The sequence below is a fragment of the Citrus sinensis genome, chromosome 4, assembly GCF_022201045.2.
Source record: "Citrus sinensis cultivar Valencia sweet orange chromosome 4, DVS_A1.0, whole genome shotgun sequence".
Classification (NCBI taxonomy): domain Eukaryota; kingdom Viridiplantae; phylum Streptophyta; class Magnoliopsida; order Sapindales; family Rutaceae; genus Citrus; species Citrus sinensis.
In genome coordinates this window covers 18,285,463-18,301,301 of record NC_068559.1, presented here as the reverse complement: position 1 = coordinate 18,301,301, position 15,839 = coordinate 18,285,463, and the positions used below count along the sequence as shown (strand labels likewise).

The 15,839-nt window shown below is 32.6% G+C and overlaps 2 protein-coding genes across 2 annotated transcripts; one reads left to right on the top strand and one right to left on the bottom strand.

Moving 5' to 3' along the window:
* The first annotated feature begins 543 nt into the window (after positions 1-543).
* LOC102630679 (hypothetical protein) lies at positions 544-4,561 on the top strand. Its single transcript, XM_006484955.4, has 5 exons — positions 544-1,303; positions 2,450-2,534; positions 2,648-2,817; positions 3,033-3,307; positions 4,155-4,561. The coding sequence occupies exons 1-5, from the start codon at positions 928-930 to the stop codon at positions 4,329-4,331; spliced, it is 1,083 nt and encodes a 360-aa protein (XP_006485018.1). The 5' UTR covers positions 544-927; the 3' UTR covers positions 4,332-4,561.
* An 879-nt stretch (positions 4,562-5,440) lies between these two features.
* Positions 5,441-6,647, bottom strand: LOC102630971 (polygalacturonase inhibitor). The gene is given in 1 exon segment (NM_001320071.1): positions 5,441-6,647. A coding segment is annotated over 1 exon segment (984 nt). The 5' UTR covers positions 6,635-6,647; the 3' UTR covers positions 5,441-5,650.
* Between the last annotated feature and the right edge of the window lie 9,192 nt (positions 6,648-15,839).

Here is a 15,839-nt window from a genome sequence, read left to right as displayed (position 1 = left end):
CGTTTCCTATCCAATTCCAGAAATGACAAAGTCATCTCCTTCTGAAGGTTCTGATTCAGGTTCACATTTAACACCCAAAAAAGGAAAAAAAATGGTTGATACATTGTTGATTCTTGTTTCATCTACCTTTGAACACTATTTTCACATGAACTGATGGACATGAACGGAGGTGACCAAACTCATTAATATTATTTTAACATTATAAAACCTTATTAAACAACTCAACAATCATGATAACCACCTAATCCCAACCTTCCTTTTACAGCCAATGCTTTGAATAATTGAATTTCTTATCAACTAATTAATTAATTGTTGGTGGGTAAGTTCAAAACACTCGACTCCCTCGTTTTCCGCTCCAATCGTGGGATGGAATCATGGGACTCATAGAAAAATAATACCTTTTAATAATTAATTATGAACATAAAAAAAATCAACAAGAACCGGATGCGGATAAGTGCTTTAATGGGACGTGCGATCGGGGCCACGTGTCACAGACCCACAAACCGTTTCAATTTCATAATTTTATCATCCGCCCATGGTTTTATACATTACTTCTATTTTTTGTTTTGTTTGTTTAAACTTTAAAGTCAAGGCAACTCATTTCTATCTGCGTCTATAATTAACAGTCCGGATCTGCCTCGAATATCTCTCAATTAGTCGCTTTCAAATCTTTCGAGTCCGACCAATTTTTGCTTATCTTCACAATTTGTTCATCATTCGGTGTCCAATATCAATTGCTATCCAGTTTTGATACATTGTATTTGATTATCTTTTTAATTCTTTATCGTAATCTTTCACAAATTAGATCTGTTTTTGTATTTTAGAGGTAAAAATCTCATTTGGGTGTCGCTCAAATCTACCGATTTACACAAAAAAAACGTAACTTTAATCAATTCTTATTGTCCAAAATTGTGGGGTTGTTCCAAGATGGTGACAGTGAATTTGGGAATGCTTCATTATGTATTAGACCATGTATATGGTGCATTTATGCACAGAACAAAGATAAGCCCGCCATTTTTTTCAAGAGGGTGGGGTGGCTCAAAGCTTGAGCTTTTAGAGAGGTTGATCAAGCAATTGTTTCCTGAAATTGAAGGCCAAAACTGGCCTCCAAGTTTGATTCAGCCCATTTGGAGAACGATTTGGGAGACCCAAACTGCTGTTTTGAGAGAAGGTGTGTTTAGAACTCCTTGTGATGAGCAGTTGATGAGTGCATTGCCCCCTGAGAGTCACAATGCAAGGGTTGCTTTTCTTGCTCCTAAATGTGTCCCGCCCCAGAAGATGGCCTGTGTGGTTCATCTCGCAGGTATTGCCACGGTAAATGTTTTGTCCTTTGATGAGAATATAGAATTGGGCTCCCAAATTTGTTTCCATTGATCTTTGGATGCTTTGGATTTTAGTCCGAGAATTTGATTAGGTGTTTGTTGGATTCTATTTGAGATTTGATGTTGTTATAATTTGAATTATAGGCTTGTACATGGGTTGGGTTTTAAGTTGGTTAATTGTTGGATTTTATTCCATCAATGAGAAAATTATTGTAGTTAGCATTTATGTGGACCTTGAAAGCGTAGTTGGTTGAGTTTGGCTTTTAAATTTGTTCTAATTTTGGTGCCTAAATGGTAAACATTTGATTTTTACCGTTGTTTGATGGATTTAGCTAGTTTGGACTGAACTTGTTGATGGGAAGAACTTCAACCATGTTAAGTAGAATAGTTAACATTTGGGCTAAGCTTGTTCCATGAACCGGGTTTTTCTGTCTGCTAGTTTGGCAAAAAATGCAGCAGGTTTAATGTTCCATTTTTAGTGATAGACAAGCAGTTGGGTTTGTGCACTTATACTTGCATATGCCTCAATTAAGTGCAATATTAAGGATTACATGTTAGCTATGCTTTGAAACAGGATTAGGGCCTTTTCACCTTTCTCAAGAACTGTGATTTATATGTTGGTAGTTCTCTCCAAATTTTGTTCAGGGGATGTTATCTACCATGTGAAATATGCTTGTTTGCTTCATAACTGTGTGAATGATCAATTATTGGCTTGTTGGTCGAGTGTGTGCCTCATAAAAATGTTGTAAACGAATCAACCAACCCTGATTGACTGAACAATGTTTATGTTGCTGCTGGATTCCAGATTACTTGAGCAGTCACATCATTTGAAAGTGCTTCCAGACTAACATGTGCCTTTTTCCTCATGTTTAAATTTTCCACACTCAGACTTCAGTTATGATTGTTTGTCTTTAACAAGCTTTCTAGTAATTTGGATGAATATTTAAGTTAGCCCAATGGGCACCTGGTTTGTTTTTTTTGTCCTACCGATTTTAGAAATTATTAATATTAATTACTAACCTATGGATGGTAATGTCAAACATTTTGATAAATTGAACCTTGTTTTCGTGATGAGTTTGACGATCAGCTTTAAAATTTTTGTAATTTGAGCTGTAATCTTTTTGCAGGCACTGGGGACCATACATTTGAACGTAGACTGCGTCTTGGTGGGCCATTGCTTAAGGAAAATATAGCTACCATGGTTCTTGAGAGGTTAGGATCCATTCGATGTCCGCAGCTATTTTTGGAAGCCGGAATGTCAGATTCTCTTTTATTACTTCATTCTAATGATAAGATGCTGATCTGATGTAAACATGTAATTGCAGCCCTTTTTATGGTCAAAGGCGGCCTTTGCTGCAGCGTGGCGCGAAACTATTGTGTGTTAGTGACTTGCTTTTGTTAGGAAGAGCAACCATTGAAGAGGCACGCTGTCTTTTGCATTGGTTAGAGTGGGAGGCAGGGTTTGGCAAGATGGGTGTTTGTGGACTAAGCATGGGTAACCACTTGATCTGCATTTTTCTTTTATTAACAGTTGTTAGTACCTTTGCTACTTTGAGGTTCTTAGTTGTTTGAAACCAGCATATATTTTACCAACTTATTAGTACGCAGTTATCTCTCTCTCTCTGTGTGCAAAGTATCCACTCTTGAGGTGGAATACTGGCATTATTTATTTTGTTCACTTCCAAAATTTTTATGCTTCATGGCATCTAGGAGGAGTACATGCTGCAATGGTTGGATCACTGCACCCTACACCAGTTGCAACACTTCCTTTTCTCTCCCCACACTCTGCTGTTGTGGCATTCTGTGAGGGAATATTAAAGCATGGCACTGCATGGGAGGCACTGAGAGAGGAACTTGCAGCAAAGAAGGTTGCAATGACTCTCGAGGAGGTCAGAGAACGAATGCGGAATGTACTGTCTCTCACAGATGTCACACGCTTTCCGATCCCCAAAATTCCTAATGCTGTAATTTTCGTTGCTGCAACTGTAAGTACCGTATTTGACTATCACCATGAAGAGGTCTTGAAAATGGACTCCCAACATTTTTTTGCCCTCTTTTTTCTCTCTTTTTCTTTGATTTAGCATCAAAAGATATTTGCAATCAATCATGTGATAGGTCAACGAGCAAGCCAACTCCACCAATATAGTATTTTGATCTGATCATCTTAATCTATTCCTCTAAATAGGCTTTCCATGTCTGTAACAGTGTGAAGCTATACATAGCTATTAAAGATATAGATTTTCCAACTTTATTTTTTCCATAAAAATAAAGACCCACTATGTGATAAGGTTTGAATTCCTGTTTTACTGCTGAATCTGCAGTGAAAGAGAAAGAACTAAGGATCCATTTCTTTCTCAGATACAGATGGAACGGGAACCTTTATTTTTATTTTTTTAAACTCAACGAGTGACTGAGTGGACTATCTATGGCTTTTATTTCCCTTTATCCCCTGTGAATGGTATGTGACTGATGTGTTTTGTCCCCTTCCTATAATGGTATGTGAAACTAGGCTTCTCAACTCGGCTTGTTGGTACATGCCTCCATAGATCTGCAAAATTAATAGGAATTAAGTTGATTGTCAAAATTTCCATTTGACCATATAAATGCATTACACAGGTTTACTGGATAATCATTTTAGATGTTGAACCTATGAGCAGTTAGGAAAATGCTTGGTTGATATGTATTCTGGAAAATCATGTACTAAAGACACAAGCATAGTGCATCAATGTCTTTTTCTGGTGCTTGCTGCGTTTATTACTCATGTTTCTTAGATGTTTCCATGCCTCACTTATCCTTACCATCAAATTCTTTTACTGTTACTACACATTTTAGGATGATGGATACATACCAAAACACTCTGTTCTGGAGCTTCAGAAAGCATGGCCAGGTTCAGAGGTGAGATGGGTCACTGGTGGACATGTCTCATCTTTCCTTCTCCATAATGGTGAGTTCCGTAGAGCAATTGTTGACGGGCTTAACAGATTACCATGGAAGGAGTCTCCACAATGACAAGCGCCTTATGTGAAGAAGAGAGAGACTACATAGATTCATTTGGTACTCTCTTCTTCACTACTAACTCTCACTGAACTTGTCATTGGATTGTAGCTGATCTCTTAAAACACCGCTTGAAAAGAAAGGGTGTTTTGTGAATATTTAATTTCTCTTGTTGAAAATGTACTAGACTTTACCATCATTAATCAATTAGCAAGAATGAAAAGCATTTATTGTGCTTTGGAGAATTTGGGTCATCTTTACTTTTATCTCTCACTTTCCCTATATGGGAAAATGGCAAAAAGAAATCATGTTAAGAATACGCAACTGCAACCATGACCTTATAGTGGTTTAAGTTTGTGGAGTCCATATGAAATTTAAGTTATAGGGTCAAGTAAGTTTTTTTGGATTCTAAGAAGTGAGAACTAGAAAAAGAGATCTAGGGATGAATAATTGTAGCCTATCTTGAGCACTTGAGACTATTGGATATTCTCCAATGCCATGGTTACAAGTTCCTCCTATTGGAAAGCTGTTGTTTCCGAGTCAATGTTCTGCTTCTAGAAATCCCTACTCTGAAGATCATTTTTGCTATATGGATACCTAGTGCATAGCAATAAGCTATCTCTAGTTGACGAAAATCTAGAATACTTCCGTGGTATTATGTCGTCCCAACAATAATTCAGTTGCCACTTGCCTTATGGCCCAACAGTAACCCACGCTCTCAATCTAGGCTGTACTACCAATTCAATAAAGTCTAGTTGTGCGTACATTATATAGAGAAGTGTTAATTGTGTTGCTGTTATGTCTGTTGTTACCATGAGCGAATATACCCATGCCATTGATGATAGAATTGTTACAAATTGCTTTTCTTATGTGGTCCAGATGGACAGTTAGTAAAATTTTGCATCAAGTGCCACTAGATGACTAAAACTGAAATGACTGTAGCGTGCGAAAGTAGGTCACTGTTGCAAAATCATTATCAAATTCAAGAAGTGTCCTGGGCTCCATCCTCCACATTTTAAAACTCTAAAATGTGAAATCGTACTAGATACATAAAAATTGATTTCATATATGCTTTTTTATTTTTTTTATTTTGAAGTAATCAGTAATTCTCGGTGTGCCAGCTTCTTATAATAAGTTTTTATTATTCGAATCATACATAGACTTCTTGTTACATTAAATAATGAACAATCAATAAAAGCTTCTTACCCATCCCCATGAAGCATCATCTTTGTGATACTTTTAAACACAGTATGCTGCTGATATTCAATTTATATATAAGCCTACAATACAAATACAATACACTGAAAGTGCAATTCCAGTCACTGTATTCACTTGCAGCTTTCGAGGGGCGCGCCACACAAGCACCTATTATGAAAATACTCCGTGTATCCAAAGCTCTGCAACTTTCCCCCCACGGGAATCGGCCCACACAACCTGTTGTAACTGACATTCAAGAATCCTAGATTCTCTAGCGAAGTAATTTGAGCAGGAATGCTCCCGAATATCTTGTTGTGATTCAAATCCAAATTTGTCAAGCTCTGTGGAAACTCAACCTTGGACAGATTAAATTCCAACAAGTTTCTTGAAACATCAATTCTCTGCGTCGTCTTGTTCAACCCGAACAAGAACGAAGCATCGCCTTCAAGCTTGTTCCTGGACAAGTCAATGGTGTTAAAATCCATGCTGCCTAAAGAGGCAGGGATTTTGCCAGAGAGCTGGTTATGTGACAAGTAAAGATCAGGTATACTCCCGGTGAATGTACCAAAAGACTCCGGGATTGAACCCGTAAGCTTGTTTCTGTCCAAATGAAGAGCGCCAAGCTTCTGCAGCTTCGAAAGTGAACCTGGGATCGTCCCAGAAAGATTGTTAAATGAAAGCTCCAAGAATGTTAAGTTGGTGAGTTGGCTGATAAAATCAGGAACCGGCCCAGAAATGTTTGTCCAGCTAATACGTAGCGTCTTCAGGTTTTTGAGCTTGGCAATGGCGGGTTGTATGGGGCCAGTGAGGCTGGGTAGCTTGTGAAACATTAGGGTTTCGAGGTAAGGAAGATCACCAACTTCGGGGGGGATCTGGCCGGGGAGATCTCCGGCGAAGATGGTGAGAGAGTTGATGCGGTTAGTGGTGAGATCGCATGTGACGCAGTACCAGTCACAGCAGTCAGTTTTTGGGTTCCAAGAAGCTAGAACGTAAGGGTTGTTCAAAGATTTTTTGAATTTGAGAAGCACTTTCTTGTCATTTGGGTTGCAGAGGTCTGAGAGTGAAGGGGAAATGCAAAGGCACAAGAAGAAGAAGAGAGACAACAGTGACGTGTTGCTCATTTTTTGAAGAGTAGTGAAGCTGCAGCTTCTTGGTTTAGTTTGATGATAGAATTTTGGGAGAGAGTTTTGATAGTTATATAGTGTGTGGCAAATGCCAAGTTGCAAATTTTGTATTATTTCTTGAAGAAAAATGATGTATACTCTGACGGAAGCTTAACATTGGTCATAGATTGTCGAATGCCGAGTGTAAAGCAAATTAAGCGAAGAGCCAGCAAATATGTTGACTTTCTTGATTCATCATTATGCCGTTTAATAACATTCATACATTGATACGACACGTCGTTTTTCAAGACACTACGCTAAGGATTTTGTTGTGTAGCTAAGTTTGGTGTCAGTTCGCCACTTCACTAGCTATTTACGGAAAACATGTGAGCTGTCTCTATTTATTGGACTTTGAAAGCGCATCTGACAATCACAATCGGTGACCTGGCTTCTAGATTTTCATTGCCCACGGAATTAGCCAACTTCAATAACTTTGAATGGTTAAATCTTTAACACGAGATGATTGTTTCACGTTCAAATTTTTTATCTTAAAAAATCATATTAAATGTTGCGATATTCATCAGTTACTTAATGAGATAATATTTTTAATTCATTTAATCTTACAAAGAATTATTAGTTACTTAATCAATGACACATCATTTACAATAAAATTTAAAATATCCATTATTATTATTAACACAAACGTGAATTGGAGTATTTATTTTATAAACCTACAGAAATTGCCGCAATCCGAACGTATGAACCCGTTCATGTACAAGCACATAAGTTTATGATTTGATGTTAAAAAGTTTCACTAATAGGATTGTAAACTAGAAAGTATCATATCATTATCAAAGAAGTATACTTTCCCCTCACCGCATAGAGCCTTCACCAAGTTGCTTCCTTTTGTTCTTGTGCCACACGACAGGTTTATATAAGGGACTCAAATGTTATAAATAAAGCTTAAATTATTGGATTCAATTGGCCAAAGTCATCTTAGATATAAATCACCATTTTTTTTTCAATCAAACCATCCTCCCTCTGATTGGTTAATATTCAGATTGTCAATTTCTCTTCTTCTAAAATTAATAAATACAATTTACAGCCTATAATTTTCATAATATTTCAAAACCTTTTTGGGACAAAAAAAAATTATTATAAGCAAAATATATAAAAAATAATAAAAAGTACTAGAAAAATATCTTATTATTAATTTTTTATTCACACTAAACCATGTATTTCTTATTTTTAGCACTTAAGTTTTTTTATTTTAATTTCTATTATATGATTTATTCAATTTATAATAAATACGAATAAAAATGTATTTGAAAATAAGGGGTAATACTGTGAAATTATATTGTCATAGTGATTATTAATTATTATGAAAATAATAAGGGGATAAGTGGTATATACTGTTTCAATAAGAGAGAAGCTGGCAATCTCTCTTTGTTAATGCTATTTAATTAAAATTTCATAAAACCCCCCTTTTATTTGTAGTTGGCATTTTCTTTAGTTGGATTAATTTATATTATTATTATTATTAAAGTCTTTGTTTTAGAGTTGATAATAAATACAACTAGCATAAACTTTGTGGGATCGATCCTTACTCACTCTATACTAATTGTTTATATCATTAGTAAAGTTTTAAATTTGGGGCACCCTAACGACAATACCGATTACAGTCATTGATACTTAAATGGAGATCATTGTAATGTCGAAAACTTTAGTCATGGCATATCTAGCACTAATCTCGCAATTATCAAATAAACATTCGCTTCAAGGAATGAAAACATATCACTAGTAAGATGAGAGCAATTATTTACATCAAAAACTTAATATTATGTTCATATATAAAGAGAAATAATGACTTTCAGTTTGCTACTGCAGGAGCATAAATGAGCTAAAAAATATTTATACACGTCACATATTCTCTTTATATATATTCTTGATGATTTTCTCTTTATATGCATATAAAAGCAAGAAAGTCATATATGATCCTGTGTTCGATTTTTCGATGCTTGCATATTTCCTTTAAATTGTTTCAAAGAAACAAATTAGCCATTTGGACATTCAATTTTTGTTGTAAAAAATTTTAATATACTCGCAAGCGCACGAATCTAGAAATAGAATAATGGTAACGAGGTCGAACCCACAAGGATTGCTATAAATTGAAAGTCTAATTTAAATCTAAAATTAATATTAATCCTAGCCTAGTTGAGCAAATTGAGTTTCTAAGAAAATTAAACTAATTAAACTAAGAAAAGAATTAAAACAAAGGAGAAGTCAATAAGACAAAAATTACCAAGGTTTCAAAATCTATCACTGTTTAACTAGTAATTATCTAATTGTTAATTAATCCCCAATTTTATAGTGATAACTTGAAATCAATCTATGTCATCTCATGGATATAACAATTAAGCCCAAGTAATTAAATCTAATGTAGGTTCTTTTTTTGCTTAATAGTATGATATCTAAGCATCCCATATAAGCATATTGAATAACAAAGAGTCAAAGTTTTCCTAAGCATTCTGTGTAAATAATTTAATGAAAGACACAGAATTAAAGATAATCATATATCAGTTTCATAGATCCAAGCATAAATTTAGTCAAATATTAATCTTAACAATCAATAATGCACGATAAAATTGGTGAAAATAATTTAATAACACCTAACTAATCATATAAAACAAGAACCATAAATATTAAAGCACATATGTAGGAAATTAATAAAATAAAAAGATAATTATTTTATTAAATATTATTTCATCTTTAACCCCAATATAAAAAAATTAGCTAGACATACTTGAATTGGGAGCAACAAAAGAAATAAAATGAGCCATGGAGAATTAAATTGCTGGCATTTTCTTCTCTAATGAATCCTCTGGTGGCTATTTTTTGTGGCTATGTGTTGCCTTTATATAATGTTACTAACTTGCTTAAACCTTGTCGGATTCTAATTGCATTAATTCTTCACAACCTATCATAAGTTAAGGCCATCCATCGACTTAACAAAGCCCACTCACCAAGCCCTTTTAAAATTGTTTCCTTATTAAGGTTTGAAAGGAAAGCTAGCCACTCGTTTGACTTAAAAGCAAAAAGGTCGATTAATAATTTCTTCTTTTAGAGCCTGGCACAATGGCACATGCATTACAAATTGCCAAATATTTGCTTTCTAAATGCATGCCCACCGTTCATTATTTGAAGAGATTGACTTCAAATTTTGGTTTTCTTGACTTCCATTAATTTTTGGCTGTATTTTTGTCTTCTTTATTGCTTCTCAAATTAAACTTCTTCATACTCTTTTTATTCATAATCTCCAATTAATTTCTTATTTAATAAAATAATTTAATTAATTAAAAATAATAAATAAAAATAATTAGCAATTATGTAATTAAGAGTAAAATATGTATATATTATATGTTCATCTCCTTTAAAGAGAGAAAATAAATCACCATCTCTAATTCTATCCTTGAAAATTTCCACATATTGTGTTACTTTTCCTTCAAATTTTTTTCATACAAACAATTAGGCCTTATTTATATTTATTTTGTAACTCCTTTCGGGAGATATGAAGAAGTAAATTTGTATGACATACATGAACTCATAATATTTATTTAGTCCTTTGGGGACATGTAAAATATACACATATATAGAGAATCCTTCATGAAGAAGATGTTAGTGAATAATATCATAATTTTACAATAGTTCTTTAGTCATGTTTTGAAAGAAAAACTTCATTATATGTATTGCAATCCTTCGAGAATACATTCTTAATTTTCTTTCATTCTCTATTACAATATTCACACTTTAGGGGTGAAATTTAATATAAAAAATTACAAATCAAATTAACTTCTCCAGAATATCAATGGTAACAAAATAAAGTTAACAGGCAATTGCATAAGAATAAAAGTAATGGTGAATAAAGATATGAATTCATTATGCTAGAACATCAAGATGTCATGCGCATACAATATTAGATATGATCAAATAATATCTAGATGGTTAAATATATTAAGAAGAGAAAAATGCATACATTTGTATACATTACTGTCCAAAAGGATCATAAAAGGGAATTTACCATATAATTTCTTGTGGCTAGGGACTCGTGCTGATAACGTAATATAAATTTTCATTATATCCAAGATACATCTTGTAATTTCTCCCGTGTTCGTTTTACCTCAATTAATTAATTAATTAATTTCTTGATCGATTTTTGAACTTATGTCTTGATCTCTTTGGATTCACACAAGGAAGACTATATATACATATTTAATAATAATATCAGGTCCTTACCTAACAATTTAAACTTATTTTTTCAGTTACTGTGAACATTTTAAATACCTTGTCTACAATTAAAAAAAAAAAATTGACTCGTAAGTTTTGAATTTTCTCAACTAAGTAGATGTATTGTGAATAGAATCAAAATATTTATGTTAAACCCAAAAATAAACTCAATACAAATGCGTACGTGGTTGAAGCCTTAACACAAGTCACTTGCAAGTCTCACTGAGTTTTCTCGAATAAGTACATGTATTTTGAAAATGCGTGAAAAACGCTTACGTGAAACCCAAACACAAACCCTTTACAAAAGTGTGGCTGAACCCTAAACAAGTCATCACATATGATGAACCAAGCAGAGTGTAAGTGTGTAACCAGTTAATTAAAACTATATTGATTCAGAACCCATTAGCACAAGTTCAAAGCGGGAAAGCAAATTTGAAATGGTGAAACTCTTACGTACGCCGGACAATTATATTCCTTAATTATGCCAACTATCTAATTTCTACAACGAGCTTTAATTCTTTATTCAGAACAATGATGCGGGGGGTAAAATTAAAGGTTAATTAAAATGGAGTACCAAGGGCAATTGATCAATTCCAAATTCATGAAAAGTAGAAAATCTTGATGAATCTTGTATGATCAAATGACACACATGCAAATGACATTAGCAATTAGACACATAGTTGATTACATAAGATTACAATATACGTAGCCATTTAATTGATCATTTCAAAACGCATAGTTGATCTGCAACTCATTGTAATTGATCATTTCAATTTTCCAGCTGCAAGCTGACAACAGTACATGTGTCTTAAAACATAAAAGTAAATATAACAGATGTGATAAAAGCTTTATACTGATGGTAAAGAACACTATAAAGAAGAATCACTTGATGGAGACCCCACAATTTACGGGCCCTAGCACAATATATAAATTAGACATCAGGAGAAACCCAATAATTTTTTTTAATTTTTTTAACTATTGACATTTTTTTTTAGTTTTAGACTTATCGAGACTATATACTTATAAAGCATATATGTTATAAAAAATTTTAAATATTTACGTCTAGAAATGTCCAAATCAATTTCCATTAATTTGATGTCCAAATCAATTTCCATTAATTTGAAAGAAAATATACTCCCATGATTGAATGAGGAGTTTTTTGCGAAAATACTCTCTCATTCGTTGATTTCTTATCCCCCCCCCCCACACACACAGAGAGATATATATATATATGTACATGCATAAGGCAAAATTTAATGAGAAAATGATTTATGTAAAAAACTTTCACTAAATTTTTAATTTAAAATGTTAATAAATAGTATACCACATGTTATAGTTTTAACTTTTTAGTCATAAATACAATTTTAGTGTGACATGTGTATTTATTTATTTTAAAATTTAATTTGTTATAAATGAAAATTTTGCTCTTATTAATTTCTTTCCTTATTATAATAAACTAACAATAAAAGAACTTCACCTTTTAAAACAAGCAGAGTAGAGTGAGCGAGGACCAGTCAAGCAATAGTAAGGTAAATAATGTGCTTTTTTATAAAATAGTAATGATACAGCCACAAACTCTTGTACAAACTTATTTTGTACAAACTGACGTGGCATTAATTCATTGGTTGAATGAAAATATAAATTAATAAAAAAAAATCATGTGGGCTAAGTGATATTTAATTCAATCAATCTTATCATGCCACATCAGTTTGTACAAAATAAGTTTGTACAAGAGTTTGTGGCTGTATCATTACTCTTTATAAAATTACAAGTTCATACTGTAAAAGAAGATGGGTAAGGCATCAAAGCAACTTTTAATCTTTTCATCAAACAACTTTTCATCTCCTATAATTACCATTATCTCATAAGAAGTTATGACTAATCATATATCCACATAATCGTACACATTGGATTTTCAAGCGATTAGTTTGATTAATTAATGTCTCTATTTCAACTTGTTAAATGGAAGTTGAGAACACAAAGGATGACAACCTGATTATTGGACCTCACTATTATTACAAGGTTTGAGACTTATGCAATAGGCACCACTGCCAATATGAAATTCACCAAATAATATAAAAATGCAGAAATTAACAATCCTGTGATTGAAAGCCAACATTTTGCAAATTCTAACCGATATAAAAGATTAATTAACTTATAAGGGTGGAAATTCTTACTTTAAAAAAAAAAATCCTACTTGATTTTTTTTTATCATAACTATAATACTATCAATATTTTACAAGAAATCTATATGGACTAGCCGACAAGGCAAAAGTGCGAAACCTTCCCTGTTGTTTAGTTGAAACCGGCCCCCTTCATTTAAAGCACATCCAAACCTCTATGAGCCTTAATTTTTTTGCTAATTTTATAATTTTACTCTTGGTGGTTGTTTGGCTTTGAGAATATGAATACTTTTAATTAATTAATTTAATAATTGTTTAATTATAGTTAATTGAAAAACTAAATGTAAAATATTAAAAAAAGTCAGGAAATGGTAATAATTTTCCAATTAATTCAGAAAATTTCCAAAATTAATTGAAAAATAAAATACAAAATAGATCTACACATACTATGTTTTGGAGAATAATAACTGAGGGGGCATTTAATTTTTTAATAAACTTCTGGAAAAAAAATTCATTCGATCAACACATTTTATTTATTTATTATTACTGTTATCTTTTATTTATTTATTTATTTTTTATTTTACAATCACCTGATTTTGGTCCAGTTGATCAACTCACTTTTCTAGATCTGCGTATAGCGCCCTTTCCTTCTAATTTTCTTAACCCTGGCAAACTGCCTTTCCGACTTCGTACGGCTGAAAGAGGATTAACAAAATCCTGCTCGTGTGCAGCCAGAAAAAAGAAAGAAAAAAATAATTTGATATTCGTCTCTTACGGCAGCAACTTCAGTACCGATCAAAACATACCCATCTTTAGTGTCAAGGCGGCCGGTACAAAACTTTCCTCGCAATTTATGTTGTATAAAATCCGCCAAATTTAGTGCAATAACCTCTTATAAGCTCACTGCCGTCAGAGTTAAAAGCTTTCTCAGTATTTGGCCTTTAAGTTTAATTACCAAAAACAGCACCACAGTCCCAGATAAGAATAATAATGCTTATTATTAAAATATCAAAAACCCTAATTCAGAATTTAGCGTTTCTGCTGATGACGATGATGCATCGTCGTGTCTCTGTCTTTTCACAAGCGTTATCAAGCTCCAGGTATATAGAAATATATGTATGCATACTTTGAATTCTAAGTTTCGTACTCGACTCATTTTTATGAACCGTTTGCCTTTTTCTTATATAGGTCGGGTTGTGTGTTAACGGATCAAGTCTTCAAAATGAACTTAATCGGATTTCAAAAACTATTGATGCATCCACTAGAGATGGTTTCACACGTCTATTGCTGGGTAAATTAAGCTGCATTTTTGTCATCATTCTTAAAAATAGTAGCATTAATAGGAAATTGGAGAAATTTTAAAATACATTAGATAGAGATATCAGTATCACCGCAGCAACTAAAAGATATTATGTCATGTATATATTTGTTTGGAAATAAACCGCCATACTAGTAATAGTTATATCAATTAAATTCAACATTATCATGTCATACAATCATTAATTGGTTGTATTATCATTATGGGTTTTTCTTTTTATTTTTTAGCCTGAAAGCAATACATTAGCATAAAAATAGTGCATATATTATTATTTCCTTTTTTTTTTAATGTGGATGTAGAGACAACGACTTCTTTGCCTCAGCATTCTAATTGTTGGACATCCGGTTATTCATCTGTAAGTATATAAAATTAATTATTTTCTCTTAAATATATGAAGCCCTTATCCCAGCAAGATTTTCTGCCCGGATCTAACAAAAATAAAACCATAAAAACCAAATAACGTTCACAATACATGCATATATAATCGTCTTCTGTGACTGGTGCTGGTTAGTTGAGTTCACGTATTTTTGTGAATGGAGCAGCAAGTGTTTTTGTTGAATTTTTGTTTCATTTTATTTCATCTTTCTATTCATTTACATCACTAACTAATTTCTTTTTTCATTTTCATTTCTATCTAATTCATCATTCTTTATCTTGGAGGTCGAGTTAATTATATGATATTTTTTGCAGCAGTGGTCGTTTTTTAGGATGAAAAGTGCAAAAAAACACTTCAATCAACTTTTACAAAATGAGCGGATCTTATTTTTATCATTATTTTTATTGTTAATAATGATAATATTAATAAAAAAAATAAAAATAATTAATAATAACTAAAATAATAAATTTAATAAAATTTAATAATAATAATAATTATTATTATTAATGGTATTTAAAATAATAAAATTAATTGTGATTTGAATGAGGATAATTTGAGAAATATGAAAAAATTAGAGGGATACAAAAATAAACATATATTTCATTCTCATTCCCTTATTTTCATTCCCAATTTTCCATGGGAATGAGATTTTCATTCCTTATTCTCAAATTATGTGGGACCCACACATTTTATTTCCATTTCTAAATTACATTTCTCATTCCATGAAATAAACACACCATTAAGTTTAAGTTAAACAAACAACACAGTACTGCTGGAAAATGAAACCACAACAATGCATCAGGTTAATTATCAGTTAACAGATACACACGTGGTGGTAAGCATCTTATTGGATATTGATTCATTATCTCACTATAATACTATTCATACAAATACTGTTTCATCTCAGGTCACAATCTTAGTTGCACTTAAGGGTCATTTTTTGCTGCTCTTGTCCCCAACATCTATTCCCACCGTAAATGTGAAGTGGGCCTCGAGGGTGCTTGGTTTCTTGTGTTTTCGGCCCCTTGCCCAAATACGGGTATTGAATATATATTGTGATGGTTTCTTTTTATTTTATAATTACTATTGTTATTTTTTTGTTCTAACTTGATTTTATAGAGC